Source organism: Ovis aries, chromosome 12 (genome assembly GCF_016772045.2).
Source record: "Ovis aries strain OAR_USU_Benz2616 breed Rambouillet chromosome 12, ARS-UI_Ramb_v3.0, whole genome shotgun sequence".
NCBI classification, from domain to species: domain Eukaryota; kingdom Metazoa; phylum Chordata; class Mammalia; order Artiodactyla; family Bovidae; genus Ovis; species Ovis aries.
Window position 1 is genome coordinate 60849781 of NC_056065.1, and position 14322 is coordinate 60864102.

The 14322-nt window shown below is 45.7% G+C and overlaps 1 protein-coding gene across 2 annotated transcripts in view; it reads left to right on the forward strand.

The window, feature by feature from the left end:
* Positions 1-7952, forward strand: part of LHX4 (LIM homeobox 4) — a 61047-nt gene extending 53095 nt beyond the window's left edge. For both annotated transcript variants that reach the window (XM_060396669.1, XM_004013841.5), the window contains exons 4-6: positions 144-298; positions 686-857; positions 3002-7952. In XM_060396669.1, the coding sequence (XP_060252652.1) occupies positions 144-298; positions 686-857; positions 3002-3396 (722 nt within the window). In that variant the 3' untranslated portion in view covers positions 3397-7952. The remainder of the gene's footprint in view (positions 1-143; positions 299-685; positions 858-3001) is intronic.
* The last annotated feature ends 6370 nt before the right edge of the window (positions 7953-14322 follow it).

Consider the following 14322-nt stretch of genomic DNA (forward strand, 5'->3'; position numbering starts at 1 on the left):
CAAGAATACTCTCCCCTGACATTCCCCATTCTTCCTCCCTCTTGCCCATAGCAGGCAAGATTACATGAGGAAAGGAGGAAGGAGGGGTGAGACCCAGCTGCTTCAGATGGGCTGGACACAGTAAGAAGTGGTTTTCGTTGCAGATGACTCAGAGGCTGGAGCTAAGCGGCCCCGGACCACCATCACAGCGAAGCAGCTGGAGACTCTGAAGAACGCCTATAAGAACTCCCCTAAGCCTGCCCGGCACGTGAGGGAGCAGCTGTCCTCGGAGACAGGCCTGGACATGAGGGTTGTACAGGTGAGGCTCCAGCCACCCCGACCCATGGGGGCGACTTTGCTGACCGGGGGTCCCAGGCCGGGCACCACCTAGTGCCAGGTCTGGCGTGGGGGCGGAGGGTGTCCTGTGGGTCCCCACATCCGCGCGTCCACAGGAGGACGGCTCCAGGTAACCATGGCGCCTCACAGTGCTGTCCCTGATCCCCTCGGGGCGCTGGGCTCAGGGCCATGGCCCAGGAAATCTGCTGAACCAGAGATGTCTGAGGCCCAGGCCAGGGGAAGCGATGGGCACAACCCGCTCCTCACCCATCTGCTGGGCTTCAGCCTCTGTCTCTGGGCTCGGGGACCCCTGGGGCTTTGGGCTCATGGCGGACACCCCCAAAGTGTGTCCCTTTGCTTGTTGTGGTAGGTTTGGTTTCAGAACAGAAGGGCCAAGGAGAAGCGACTGAAGAAGGATGCGGGGCGGCACCGCTGGGGGCAGTTCTACAAGAGTGTCAAGAGGAGCCGCGCAGGCAGCAAGCAGGAGAAGGAGAGCTCTGCGGAGGACTGTGGGGTTAGTGACAGTGAGCTGAGCTTCCGAGGTGAGCAGGGCTGGAGGGGCGAGGCCGAGGCCCTAGGAGAGGCCCCTAGGAAACAGTGACCCCCGACAGGCAGGAGGGGTCTTTCTGGCGGCTTTGCCAGCTCTCTCCTGAACACAGGCCCCACCCTGTGACTTGGAGTAAAGGGTGGGGGGACATGGCCGTGGCCTTTCAGAGGGGACAGGGCAGAGGAAACCAGAGCTCTGCTGCTGACCCATGGAAGCTGGGCTCCCAGGCCTGCAGGCCCGAAGGCCTCCCCTCCTTGCCCGCTGCCCGGGGCTCCCTCATCAGCCCACACAGCTGCAAAGGACCCCTATGTCTCAGTCTGTGCCCCAAGCCCCTCTCCAGCATTTCTCCCCTCAATGGGGTTAGTGGCCTTCCTCCCGTGACCCCCTAGAGTGAGCCCTCTTTTCTGCTGGTGGTGGGAGGATGTGCGTCACAGCCCTTGGCCCTGGGGAGTCAGTACTGCGAGTGCATGTGAGGTGGGGGCTGGCCTCATTCTGAAATCCCTTCCCCCAGCGCTCACTCCGTCTTGTCCCCAGCACATATGCTTTGCTGCATGTGCTACATTCAAATTTTGTGCATCAGCAGAATTGCAAATGGATGCATGTTTTGGATCCTTTAGTTGTTTGCAAATAGCCGTTCTCTTGTATTGAGTCCTCAAATGTGGAAGGTCTTCTGTTGTGGCAGGAGAAGGGAAGAGGCCTGAGCTGGGGGAATCAGAAATCTGGTTTCCAGTTGTGGCTCTGTCCAATTGATTTACTTTTCCTGAGCCTTACCCATCTCTAAATGGGTATAACAGTATCCTTGCCCATATCCCAGTGGTCTTGTGGGAATCCGTGAATACAACTGACTGTGGATGCCTTTGGAGAGAGCTCAGCACATTTTTACACTTGGAAGACACAACCATTCTTAGGAAGCTTGTGGTTCCCACAGAGGGCCCTGGTCACTGGGGATGACAGGTGTAGGCAAAATGCCAGTTAATGGCCATTTTACAGTGTAGCTGAGCCTTCATCTCCTGCCCCCTTTAAAGGGCATGACTCTCCTCCACCTTTTCATTTTCATGGATGGGATGTGGGACAGCCTAGGGCAGGTTGTCAGAAGGGATAAGTGTTGAACTCCACTCTGGGGTGGCCTTGGTAGGAATGGACACACAGGCCCAGTGGGAATAGAAAGTAAGTCTGTGGGGCAGCAGATGGCAAGAGCTGCCTGAGAGGACCATGATTTCTTGAGAGGACCGTAAGTCAGCCCAAAGGTCTGCCCATGAGGCCTGGGGCATGTTCCAGACTCACCTTCCAGGCCTCTTTGGTGGGGACATGGGGGTGGAAAGCCATTCAATCTCCTCTAAGATGCTGAAATCAACATCTGGAACACACAGGATTATCAAGTCTTATTTTGTAGCTCCTTTCTGTTGGGTGCAGGTGGGCCCCCAGGTTGACATATCACTGGTCTCTCCACATAACTATATAATCTTATTTTTCTTAAGACTAAAATTGTTCACCTCTGTTGGAGAGATGAATTCTTCCAGGTGGCAAAGATACCACGAGATCCCGTTAATGAAATTCATCAAGAAACAAGAAGGTCCATTTGCCTTAATCAATCCAATGCTTTGTCCGCAGTGAAGAACTTAGAGAAACCAAGTCCTTTGATACTGAACCTCTTTCCCAGGTAGAGCAGAAAGCTTTCGTATATACATGTCATGAGTCCTCAGCTCCCTTGACCCTACGGCCCTGCTTGTTTCCCTACAACTGAATCAAGCACTTTTCTCAGCTTGAAAGCTTTCAGATGAAATCCTGTTAGCACGGAGTTTCTTCCATTTGTGCTGCGGATGACATGTGATACAGCAAACCTCAGGCATTCATACTCCATAGCCGTTAGTGTAGCCCTCTTCATACATGACCCACCTGAGACCAACAAGCTCACGGAACATTTGTCCAGCCTCCTGGGACCTGGGCGTGTGGTCTCTGGAGGTGTTTGTTCTGTTTCTCCCCTTGACGTGGGTCAGGGTCTGGATGCCAGGCTGACAGGTTGGTGTCTGGTTCATGCTCGGGCTTCTTTCCTGGTCATGTGTATCCCTAGGTTGTGAAGATCAGGGGAGCACTGGAGTCCTGGTGGCTGACAATAAATCTCCGTTCTTTTGTCCACAGAGGATCAGATTCTCTCAGAACTTGGCCACACCAATAGGATTTATGGCAACGTGGGGGACGTTTCAGGCGGACAGTTAATGAATGGGAGCTTCTCCATGGACGGGACAGGACAATCCTATCAGGACTTGAGGGATGGGAGCCCCTATGGAATCCCCCAGTCTCCATCCTCCATCTCGTCCCTGCCATCCCACGCTCCTTTGCTCAATGGGCTGGATTACACGGTGGACAGTAACTTGGGCATCATTGCGCATGCAGGGCAGGGAGTAAGCCAGACGCTGAGAGCCATGGCTGGGGGACCCACCTCTGACATCTCCACAGGAAGCAGTGTAGGCTACCCCGACTTTCCGACTAGCCCGGCCTCTTGGCTCGATGAAATGGATCATCCTCCTTTTTAAACACTTCTCCCCACCCTACCTGTCCTCTGGCTTGAGAGAATATCTTCAAGGATTGAAAGACACCTGCCTTTTAAGGATCGAAAGTGCGCCAATGTGAATTTCCATTATTTTCAATGGAAGTCCTCTGCTGATCCCGGGGAGGTCGCGGCAGGACCCCACTGGGGCTGGCTTTCCTGGGAAGCGGTGGGAGAGCAGCCGCCTCTCAGAACACAGCACAGGGGTGCAGAGCCCAGAGCGCTAGGGTGCCGGCTGGTCGGCTCCTCCCTGCCCCCGTCCTGCTTACAAGCTTTGGCTGCTCAGTGCTTGGTTGATGGGTGACTGTGTCAGGCCACCTAAGCCTTCGGGAACTCTGCTCCAACTGGAGAGTCTTGTGAGATGTCTCCCGAACCACTGCTCTCACCAGAACTGAGATTCCCAAGGTGGAGGCCTCATGGCCCTTGAGTATCGATAAAAGTGATTTCTGGACCACCCTTACTTAACCCCAATTTTCAAAATTAAAAAAGAAAGTCACTTATTAAAGATCAGTGGAAAACTTTGATGACCACAGTTTGATGTTGAAAACATGCTCCCTCCTCTTTTTTTTTTTTTGCTGTGAAAAATATGACTTTTTCCCTACCCAGAACTACACGCCAGAGACAATTTTGTCAGTTTTGGTGTTTATGAAATTCCATCCCAATCACTGAATCGCTGATGGCAAGAAGTGGTTTTTATTGCAGGTGACTCTGAGGCTGGAGCCGAGTGGCCCTGGACCATCCCAGCGACTGCCTGACAAGTCCCCCTGGTGCACAATGTGCCTTTTTAATTTGCTTGTATTATTTATTCCACAAGACAGGCTTTGGGTTCCAAAATGATCAAAGCTAAAATATGGAGAGAACAGAACGACAATCAGTGAAAATATTTGCAGACGTTTGGATTCCAGACATGCAGTTGGTTTAGCCAAATCGGCAGATGCTAGTCTCCCAGAGTTCTCATCCGGTAGGGTGAAATGATATTGGACCTGTTTGGAGGGAGTTGGTTTAGATGAGATTGTAAGTCCACTGCCCACCTGCAGCCAACCGTCCTCAGCCCTTTAAAAATGAGCGCTCTCTCTGCCACACTAGCTGACTCAGTAGGAGGACAGTCTTGGCCTCTTCCGAGTACTGGCCGTGCTTCTTGGCCCGTCTCGGTTGGGAGGAATCATTTAGGGAGCGGCCCTTAAGTTGTCCACAGGGTTCCAAATGGTCCTTGGGCTGCATCCCTCTGGGCTGTTGGCTGGGCTCATGCCGTGCCCTGTGGTGCCCCAGTTCTGTGATCTCTGGCCACTGGCAGTGCAGAGACTCTCAGCTTGCAGGTTTGCAATAGCAGATCACCAAGACTGGGACAAGGGCAGGGCCTACCCCCACTTCGTGAGCTGCTGTCTCTGCAACAGACTGCGCTTCCACAGGAAATGCTATTGTGATGGCGCTGCAAGTCCCACCTCAGGTCACGCATCTGCCCATCCAGAAGCTGTCCGTGTACATGTGGAACTTAGCCAGGTAGAATCAATTCCAGTCCCCTTGGAAGACGGTGGTTTGCTTTTGCTGGCCTCCCATTCTCTTGAACAAGATCAGCAGAGTGGGAAAGGGTAAGAAGGCATTGCCTTTCTTTCACAGCAAGTGATGGGGTCAGAGCACCTGAGGAGCCTTCCTTCAAGGAATGGTTTTGAGGACCACAAAAGTTTAGGTATACGGTAGGCAGACTAAAGGAAGAAATCAGCACTTCCTTTATGGATTCTGGATCTTTCGTAAACTCCTTTCCAGGACTAAACTAAGGTCAGTGAAGCTTCTTTAAAATAGATAGTAAATTCCTGGATCAGCCTTCAGGCCACCTTTTCTCTGATCGATTTTGTAGTGTACCCTTATTTTTTGATGTGCTCGATTGTCATGATTTTTTGCTTGGGGAGTCTGCAAATGTAGACTCTCTGCCCGTGATTCCAGGTGTCAGGATGACGGTGTGTTAAGCCTGGCCAATTCTATGTGCTATTGGGAGGGAATTCCCCAGTAATATGAATATTCAGGGTGGGGATGGAAACATAAATGCAAGATTGAAAAGCCATGTGAAGGAAAGGAAAATGCAACTGTCTTTTTGGAGGACGGATTCTTAGGCATACTGTTCTTAGCAGGCTGCTTAAAAAACACAGGAGAAAGATTGCTGAATTAAAACCAGTTAGAAACTGCCCCTCTCAGACCACTGTCTCAGCCTGATTACTTGGAGTAGTATCTCATGGGATCTCAGAGACCCTTTGTATTTTTGCTGAGTGCAGTACTGGGAGAGCAGGCTCTTTAAGATGGTGGTGGTGGGGGGGTGCATCCCCCTCTGTGTAGCCCTGCTTTTGGAGACTAGATGAAACCGACCAGTCTTTGTTTCTGTAGGTGGGTTCATCAGGCTTACTCTCTATTCATTCATAGGAGAATGGAAGGCCTCCCTCATTCATGCACTCCAGTGAGGAGTTCAGGTGAGACTGTGTTGGGAGGAGCTCCTTTGGTTTGGTGGGGTTGACTAGCCGGGAGGACTTTTGAGCAAGCCCTGATCAGAAAGCCAGGGGAGCTGAGTGTAAGTTCCCAGGGCCACCTCGCCAGAAAGCAGCAGTCACTGGTGCCGCCATCTAGAAATACAGTCACAATCGGTCTCAGATTTTTAGTGGATCTCTGTGCAAGCGGGGTTAGCATTGTGGAGCTAGTGCCACCCATAAGCCCATAGGCCAAGGCAGTTCCTTGGCTCTTCTGAGGCTCAGGGATGAAGAGAGGGAGAAGAATGAAACTGTCCTGAGATTATGGTCCAGGCTCTCCTCTATTGCTCATAGTCTATTATGGAGGTATGCTACATGGGAGCTTTTCTCCCCCTTGCGAAATGACACAGATGAATTTTAAAAATGAGATGACACCTTCTAGAGGCATTTACACTACTTGGACCTGTCTTTGTCTCTAGGAGAGCAACTAACTAACAACTGTTATCTGTGGTGCCTGGCTGATAGACCTGAGGGTAGGAGGTTTCTGAATCCAGGAGCAAATTAATAAAATGAAAAAAAAAAAAAAAGAACCCACCCAAATTTCCAGTGGTAACTGATAAAAGCAAAAATGGAATCTGCACGGCTATGGAAGAATCTGTATTTGCTGAAAAGTAGTAAGACCAGGGAGGAAATCCCAAATGCAAGGGCTAAACTGGCCACTGGGTAAACCACACTGTGGGGAAGCCTGGACCCCAGTCCTTCAGGAACTGGCAGTGCCCCCTGAAGCCAACTCCTTTCTGTCCTTGTGCTTTTTCTTTCTTGCCTCATCTGATAGTTACAAAATGAAAACCAACTACCAGATTGATAACATTGTTCATGTAAACTAATACCATGAAACACCAGGGAAAGAGGACAAAATTAAGACAGAAGAAAAGCATTTGGCAGTGTCGTTCAATAAGGTGTCTTTTTTATTTTTATTTTTTGGCCAATGTAAAATATGAAATCTGATAAAGATCCCTGGGGGCTGTTAGATCTTTGCAGTGAAGTTCACTTTGCAAGAAGTATAAGAAATCTGACAAACAAAAGACATTAGCGTCTCTGAAGCTCGAGCTGGTTATTCTGATACAACTGCCTCCTGGCCAGAGGGGTTGAAGGCTTCAGCTTAGCAACAGCTGTGCGCTGTGTGACAGGCCTCCGTCCACCACCCGCGCCCCCGCTCGCCCCCTCCCTCTGACCACTTGGTTATAACCATGGAAATAATGACCGTACCTCCTCAGCCAGCAGGGTCTGGAAGGACCGAGGAGGCTCATTTTTAAACATTGCACTTTAAAAATTGGAAACCGTGAGATGAAGAAAAATTCAATTAAGCGGAAATGAGTTTTGTTTTATTGCCTGCTGCTGAAGGGCGCTGGGCATGCTGAAAGCTAAATAAAAAGCACATCACTGCCTCTCTCTTTCTTGGATTGGTCGATGGGCCCTTTTTGCAGTCGTTGCTCCAACTGCTCTAACACGGTGACTGGAGCCAAAAAGAGAGAGTGCAGCAAAGTCACCCCATCCCCACTGCTTGGTAGGACCACACGGAAAGCACAGTTTCAGCTGCGAGCTCTGGTGAGGAGTCAGCTGCAGGTCTGGGAGGTGCGCCAAGCATCCCTTTGCTTCAGGAGGCAGAGCACAGGTGGACAGAGCCGGACCCCCCACGCTCACCCGCTGCCCACCTAGAGACAAGAACCATTTGTACGTTCCCCACTTGAGGACTGTGTTTAGCCAAACACGCAGGTTCAGGGCCGCAGCATCTCAGAAGCTGCTCTGAACTTGCATTCAGACCTCAAAGCCCCAGATCCCCTAAGCTCTGGATTGTTGCCCTCACCCTTCGCAGTGTAAATTTTGTACAGTTAAAAAGAAATGGAGTCTCATTTCCTGGGAAAAAAAGAAAAAGGAAAAAAAAAAAGGACCCACCCATCCTTATTTATGGCCATGTGACTTTGGAACACAGAAGCTGGTGCGTTTGTTTGTATGCGCCGCCTGTGTGTTGGCATGATGAGATGTGTATGGTAAAACTATGTCAAATAAATATGGAAATTCTTTAGAAGCCAGTGTGTCTTGCTTTTCATTTGGCTTTCTGGAATGTTTTTCTCTTGACGTAATAGAATACAAAGCTGTGCTGACATAGATCCCTTTCACCGCCAGAAGGAAACCCTCTGGATGTGGAGCTACTTACAACTGCAAATACCTGTGCTGTGCAATTAAGGGTTGGGTAGAGGAAGTTCTCTGATTTTTCTAATAATTTTTTCTTTTTTCGGTTTTCTGGGGCCCAGTCCTCTGTTTCAAGGCTTAAGGAATAGGCAGAGAAAACTAGCTGATTGCATATTTAGTTACCATTTGTCCTGTTGCATTTTTAAAACAGCTTTCACATGTTTAATACTGAGCCACACAGGGCACTAGTGAGGAAACAGGAAACATTAGGAGTCAAGCTCTGTCTCTTGCATGAGCTGCTCAGACAGCAGTGTTCTCACTACTGTGATTTGGTTGGTTGAGGATGCAGGTGACCTTGACATAGCATGAATGCGCGCCACTTCATATGTGAGGCTCTTATAGATGCAGCTTGGTTCTCCAGTGTCTTCTTTTGGAGTTGTACCCGATTTTATTACCAGTTTTCATTCAAATCAAATTGGGGAAATGGGATGATTCTGCTGTTGTTTCTTGGCCAGGAATCACATGATCCTGAAAGTCTTGTGAGAAGACGAGAGGAACAAATTCAGCTGCACGTAGTGATGGCGGAGAAGAGAAAAGAGCTGTCCTGTTGTGTTTTTAAAGTCCTTCACTTGTATATGTTTTCTCCCTAAGGATGTGCAAATGTCTGTATTTGGGTGAGAGGTGAACAGAGTGATAGAAACACCTCATCAGGGCGCCTGGGCAAGCTTTTCCAGGAAAATCTCCATTTGGGTTTTTTTTTTTTTTTAATCTGCAGGAGACTATATTATTAGTGTGCAGGACCTGAAATTTTGCTAGACTGGAAAGAGCAACAGAGATTGCTTAATAAAAAAGTTTAAAGTCATGACATTTCTGTAGAGCTGGGGTTCCATCTAGGAAAAACTAGTGCTTTTTGTATTAGTGATTAGATTTGTTTGTTTGATGAGAAGATCCAAACAGAGGTGCACTGAACTATATGGTAACTATTGGCCACTTGTGGCTATTTCAGTTTAAATCAATTAAATAAAATTAAAAGTTTAGTTCCTCACACCAGCCATATTTTAAGTGCTCAATAGCTATTTTAAGCGTCTAGTGGTAACTGTATTTGGATATGTTTCTATCATTGCAGAAAGTTTTGTTAGACAGTACAGATGGAGTCTGGCTGAGAAGAATGGGCAGAGATAGCTTGTTCATCACCTGTTTAGCTACTAGTTATCCTGGAGTACTTTGAATTCTCAGCCTCCGTAGTCAGTGGTAGCACCAACTTTTTTTTCCTTTGGTTTGGTCCTTACAGACCAGCTCCTGAGCAGCATGATTCTCCTTCTGACAGTGGCCTTTCCAAAGGACAGTTGTCTAAAGAAGAATAAAAGAAAGAATTATAAAGAAAAGAAATCACCTGCTAGAAAGAATGAAATAAGACACAAACTTAGGAGATCAAAGACTTAGCAGTCAGTGTTTTCCACCTCTTTCCGAGCTATTCAGCTAAAATCAGAAAAGGATAAAAAGCCATGAAAGGCAAGTCAGTATGTTGTAAATTTTCACCAGTTGCCAAACTAGAAGTAAAATCATAAGAAAGGTAGGTGACCCTCAACGTAACTCAGTGTCTTTTCCTAGATTTGATATTTGAGACCTAGTTTAAAAATTGGGCCGTACAGTCTAAGTGGAAAATTGTTGCCTCCCTGTGCCAAGTCTCCTAGAAGGCTATTTCAGTTTCATCATTTGGAACTCCTGATGAATGTCCTCTGTGGGCTGTGCAGTGAGCGGGGAGCCACGGAGCTGGGTCTGGGTGCTTGTGTGGGTCATAACTGCCTCAGGGAAATAAGCACCGTCAGCTCAGTCTCTGCTGTTGGGTAGACACTGTGAGTTAGGAGGGAGGGTATAAAATGGGGCCAAATCACTAGGAAGAGGGAACTTTTATTAATATAATTCTAAAAGAAGTAATAAAAGCAACCCATCCAAACTATTAAGGTCTTCTAAATGATCAGCTGCTGCCCTAGGCACTGTCAGAGAAAGCGGATGTGCCTTCTCCGCGGAACATTTTTCCCACTGTCTAATATGACATCAGGATTTTCCTTTAGAATTCTTTCCTTTGGTGATTCTTTGGCCGTCTCCCCCATTAAAACACAAAAACTGAACTTAGGTATGTTATTAAGTAGTAGGTTATTTTGTAATTAAACTAACAAGTCACAGATGTCCTTGACAGAATGCATGTCTTCCCTTCCCACAGAAGGGACTCCTGGGAGGAAAAGGTTTCCATGTGACTTATTCATCCTTGAGGTTGTTTAGGAGATCACTGAAATGGCCAGAACTTTCAGGGCTGATACAGGTTAGGCTTTCTCTAGAGTTGGGGGAGAGTTTATCATCTATCTGTCTTTCATCATCTATCTATTTATTTAACTGAAGTATAGTTGATTTACAACGCTGTGCCAATCTCTGTCGTATAGCCCAGTGACTCAGTTAATATGTGTGTGTGTGTATTCTTTGAGAGTTTTTTCTTTTTGTTTTGTTTGTTTTTTAAGATTTATGTTTCTCTCACTTGTGTGCCAACCCTGGACCAGGATCTCCTGTTGGTTGAGAGGGGCTTGGGGGTTTTGGAAAGGCTGGGAATTGCTTCCTGAAAGATAAAATACAACCCCCCCCCCCAAAAAAAAATGGTCTTGGCACACACTTGGAGTTGGAAATAAGCAGGTTTTTTTTTTTAAAGGCCATTAAAATGGTAAATAGGTTTCAACAGATGGCTTCAGCACAGCAGTAGAGAGCCCAGGCAAGGACTTTGGGGTTAAATCTCATATTTTAGTCACCTGGGACAAACATTTATAAAGTTGACAGCTTTCTCCTCATCTCTAAATAGAGACGTTGAAGGCTGCCTGCTCCCTGGCCAGCTGATGGGGGCTGACTGTGACCTAGGGAATTGAATGTCACTCTTTTTGACGCCTGTCACACTTACAGCTCCCCCAGTCTACAGGAATATGATAACCAAGAACCTATATGGTGGATGGGCCAGGACTTTTATACTCAATGTGTGTGCTGGCTTTATTATTTTTTCAGAATCATTTTAACATTTAATGCTTCTCAATTAAAGTGATTTCCTGGAGTGGATGCCAAGCTTCGTTTAGAATGCGCATTAACCACTTTCTGTATCGGTAGTTAAAGGCACTGAGGGATTTAAACAGCAATCCACAAGTCTGTTCAGTCAAGGTTTGGCGGAATAAAGCAGATTATAAACAATAATATATGTCTTTCTCTTCTTTTTTTGGAAGGTTTCCAAACTCACAAACAGAGCTAAAGTGCTGTAAACATATCCAGGAGTAAGCTTTGGGCTCTGCAAATGTACTCCATGAAAGCCACAGCCACTGACGGTGCCACTTTTTATCCTGTGTGTGTATGTGTGCATGTACTTTAAAAGAGCTTTTTATTACACAAAGTGTCCATCAACTGAACTCACCTTCTAAATATTAAAATGGAAACCGGGATTGCTACACAAGTGAGAGGAAATATAAATCCTGGCTGCAGTGTGGATGATGAATTTGCTGCTGCTGCTGCCTAGGGTGGCTGCGGAAATGCACCTCTCTATTCCTTAATGCCCTCACAGTCTCTGAGGTTCGGCCACTGCATCTAGTAAACTTACGTTCAAAGGGTCTTTTTCTGCCTCCCTGGTGGCTCAGTTGGTAAAGAGTCTGCCTGCAATGCGGGAGACCTGGGTTCAGTCCCTGGCTCAGGAAGATCCCCTGCAGAAGGAAATGGCAACCCACTCCAGTATTCTTGCCTGGAGAATTCCATGAACAGAGGAGCCTGGTGGGCTATAGTCCATGGAATCACAAAGAGTCGGACATGACTGTGTGACTTAACACTTTCACTTTTTTTCAAGAGAAACCCACACTGAGTGCTTAGAGTTCTACCATGAGGCAGATGCATGTTATGGGGAGCAGCTCCTTGGATGTTCGCTTTTTGTTTTTAACTTCGGTGTTCTAGGAAGGACTCATGTTCATTCCTTCTAAGATATGTAGGAAGAAAGTGAGAAGGAATCTGTTCTGAGTGTAAACTAGCTTGTACCTTGTGACCGTCTTAATCTGGTTTTTAGGGCTAGGAAGCTTTCTATTGCTGGAGGAAGGCATACTGCCCTCAGAAATGACTCCAATTAATGAATTTCCAAGAGAAGAGAAAGTAAAAATGTACAATAATGACATTTATTTTATAACCATGCAAAGGAGAAGTGATATAACAAAACATGGAAAAATTTGAATGATTTACATATAAAAGTAAAAATAGTAATAAATAAAAAGCCACGAACTCCCGATAACTATGATGATCCATACAAGGATTAAGCCATTAAGTTCTGCTTTTCAGGTAGGAGCATGACAAGAATATTTCAAGGGTAAGTGAATAAAGATGAGATTAAATAGCCTTTCCTGTTCAGTCCTTTAGTGTAATGCCAATTAATGCATGTTTGAAAAATTGATCATACTTGGTGCATAATAAACGTTAGATGATAAGTATAACAAGGAAGCTTTTTTTCCCCTTCATTCTAATAATCACTGCACTTTGACCTAAATCCCTCTGATGAAGGAACTGTGAATAGTTTCTGAAATAATTAAAGATGCTCAAGGTAAAGCTTCAGTAATGATCATAATTTTTCAAATCACATGATTACAAAAGACTGCACTGAAGTCTTTTTATGCTACAAGGAGAAAGTCCAACATGTGTATATAAAATCCACGAAGATTTAAAATCCTCAGCCTCTGACTTGTGGTTACTTTTGATGTTGCTTTAGCTTATCTTGATAAGGTGGTACAGGGAAAACTTGGGACTTGGTATCACAGGTTTGAAATAACCACCCTGATTCTGGAAAAATATGATCATGTATATTTAAGTGCTTGATGTATAATAAAGCCTATATAAAGATGGGCATTTCCACTGTTTATACGTGTATAACCTCGGACAATTTTCCTAACAACTCTGAGTTCAATTTCCTCATTTGTAAAATAGAGAAAATACCAATTATTTCTACTTTTATAATTCTGAGTTTCATTTAAGATGCTTGTGTATAAAGTCCTATACAAGGTAAGGTGTAATTACTGTTACATCATTAATGTTAAAATGTATTGACTTTAAGGTACAGTAGTTTATGTGTTACTAAGAGAAAATGCTGCCAATTCAACTATGACATTGTTTATAAAAGATACACAATTTTGGATACATTAAAATGTGAAAAAATGTGCATCTTAAAATTCATCAATTATAATAATATGACTACTATTAAAACATTTGACCCCAAATGCTTTAAGGATTAGGATTTAAAATTCACTCATTAATTTATTTAAACTTGACATTTTCATTACTTGTGGGTTACACACCTTTTTGTGGTAAACATCTACTTATGAAGGTGATCTTTTAGGGACCTGAAGTTTGATGAAAGCCTTCATGTTTCAGCCATTAAATGCTACATAAACATTTGAAACTCTTCATGTTCAGCTGAAGCATATGCTAGCCTGGGCACTAACCCTTCTGCAACCCAAGCTCAGCTCTACTCCAGTAACACACCTTGTTCATTAATCCTCAAAGATGCTATATTGTACATGGAATGATAACCCATAGCCAAGTAGTTAAGCCCAGCAGAAAGCTAAGAAATACCTATTTAATAGAAAGGTTCACTGGATTATGACAACCTTTCATCCAGAAAATGCTGAAACATTAAGAAATGATATAATAGAAACAATTCTAGATACAATACTTTGGTTGTTAACCCTTCTACCTAACAAGCATCAGAGATAACAGTATGTGTCCAGTTGGTCCAGTTGGCTGACTTCTTATCTGTTTATTAGAAACATAGTAGGTTTAAATGATTTAGTGTTTGATTATTAACTTGTGAATTTCTATGAGACTTTTCAAGATAGTCCATGCAATGTCTTTGAATGTGTGTGCCCAGTCATGTCCAACTCTCTGTAACCACACAGACTGCAGCCTGCCAGGCTCCTCTGTCCATGGAGTTTTCCAGGCAAGGATACAGGAGTGGGTTGCTATTTCCTCCTCCAGGGGATCTTCCCAATCAGGGACTGAACCTGCATCTCCTACATTGCAGGTGGATTCTTTACTGCTTAAGCCATTCCTCCACCCATGGGATTTTCCAGGCAAGAGTACTGGAGTGGGGTGCCATTGCCTTCTCCGCTAAAATACGATAGCTTCTAAAATCTCCTGTGTGGCTTCCCAGGTGGTGCAGTGGTAAAGAACCCACCTGCCAATGCCAGTATTTTGAGATAACATCATATAAG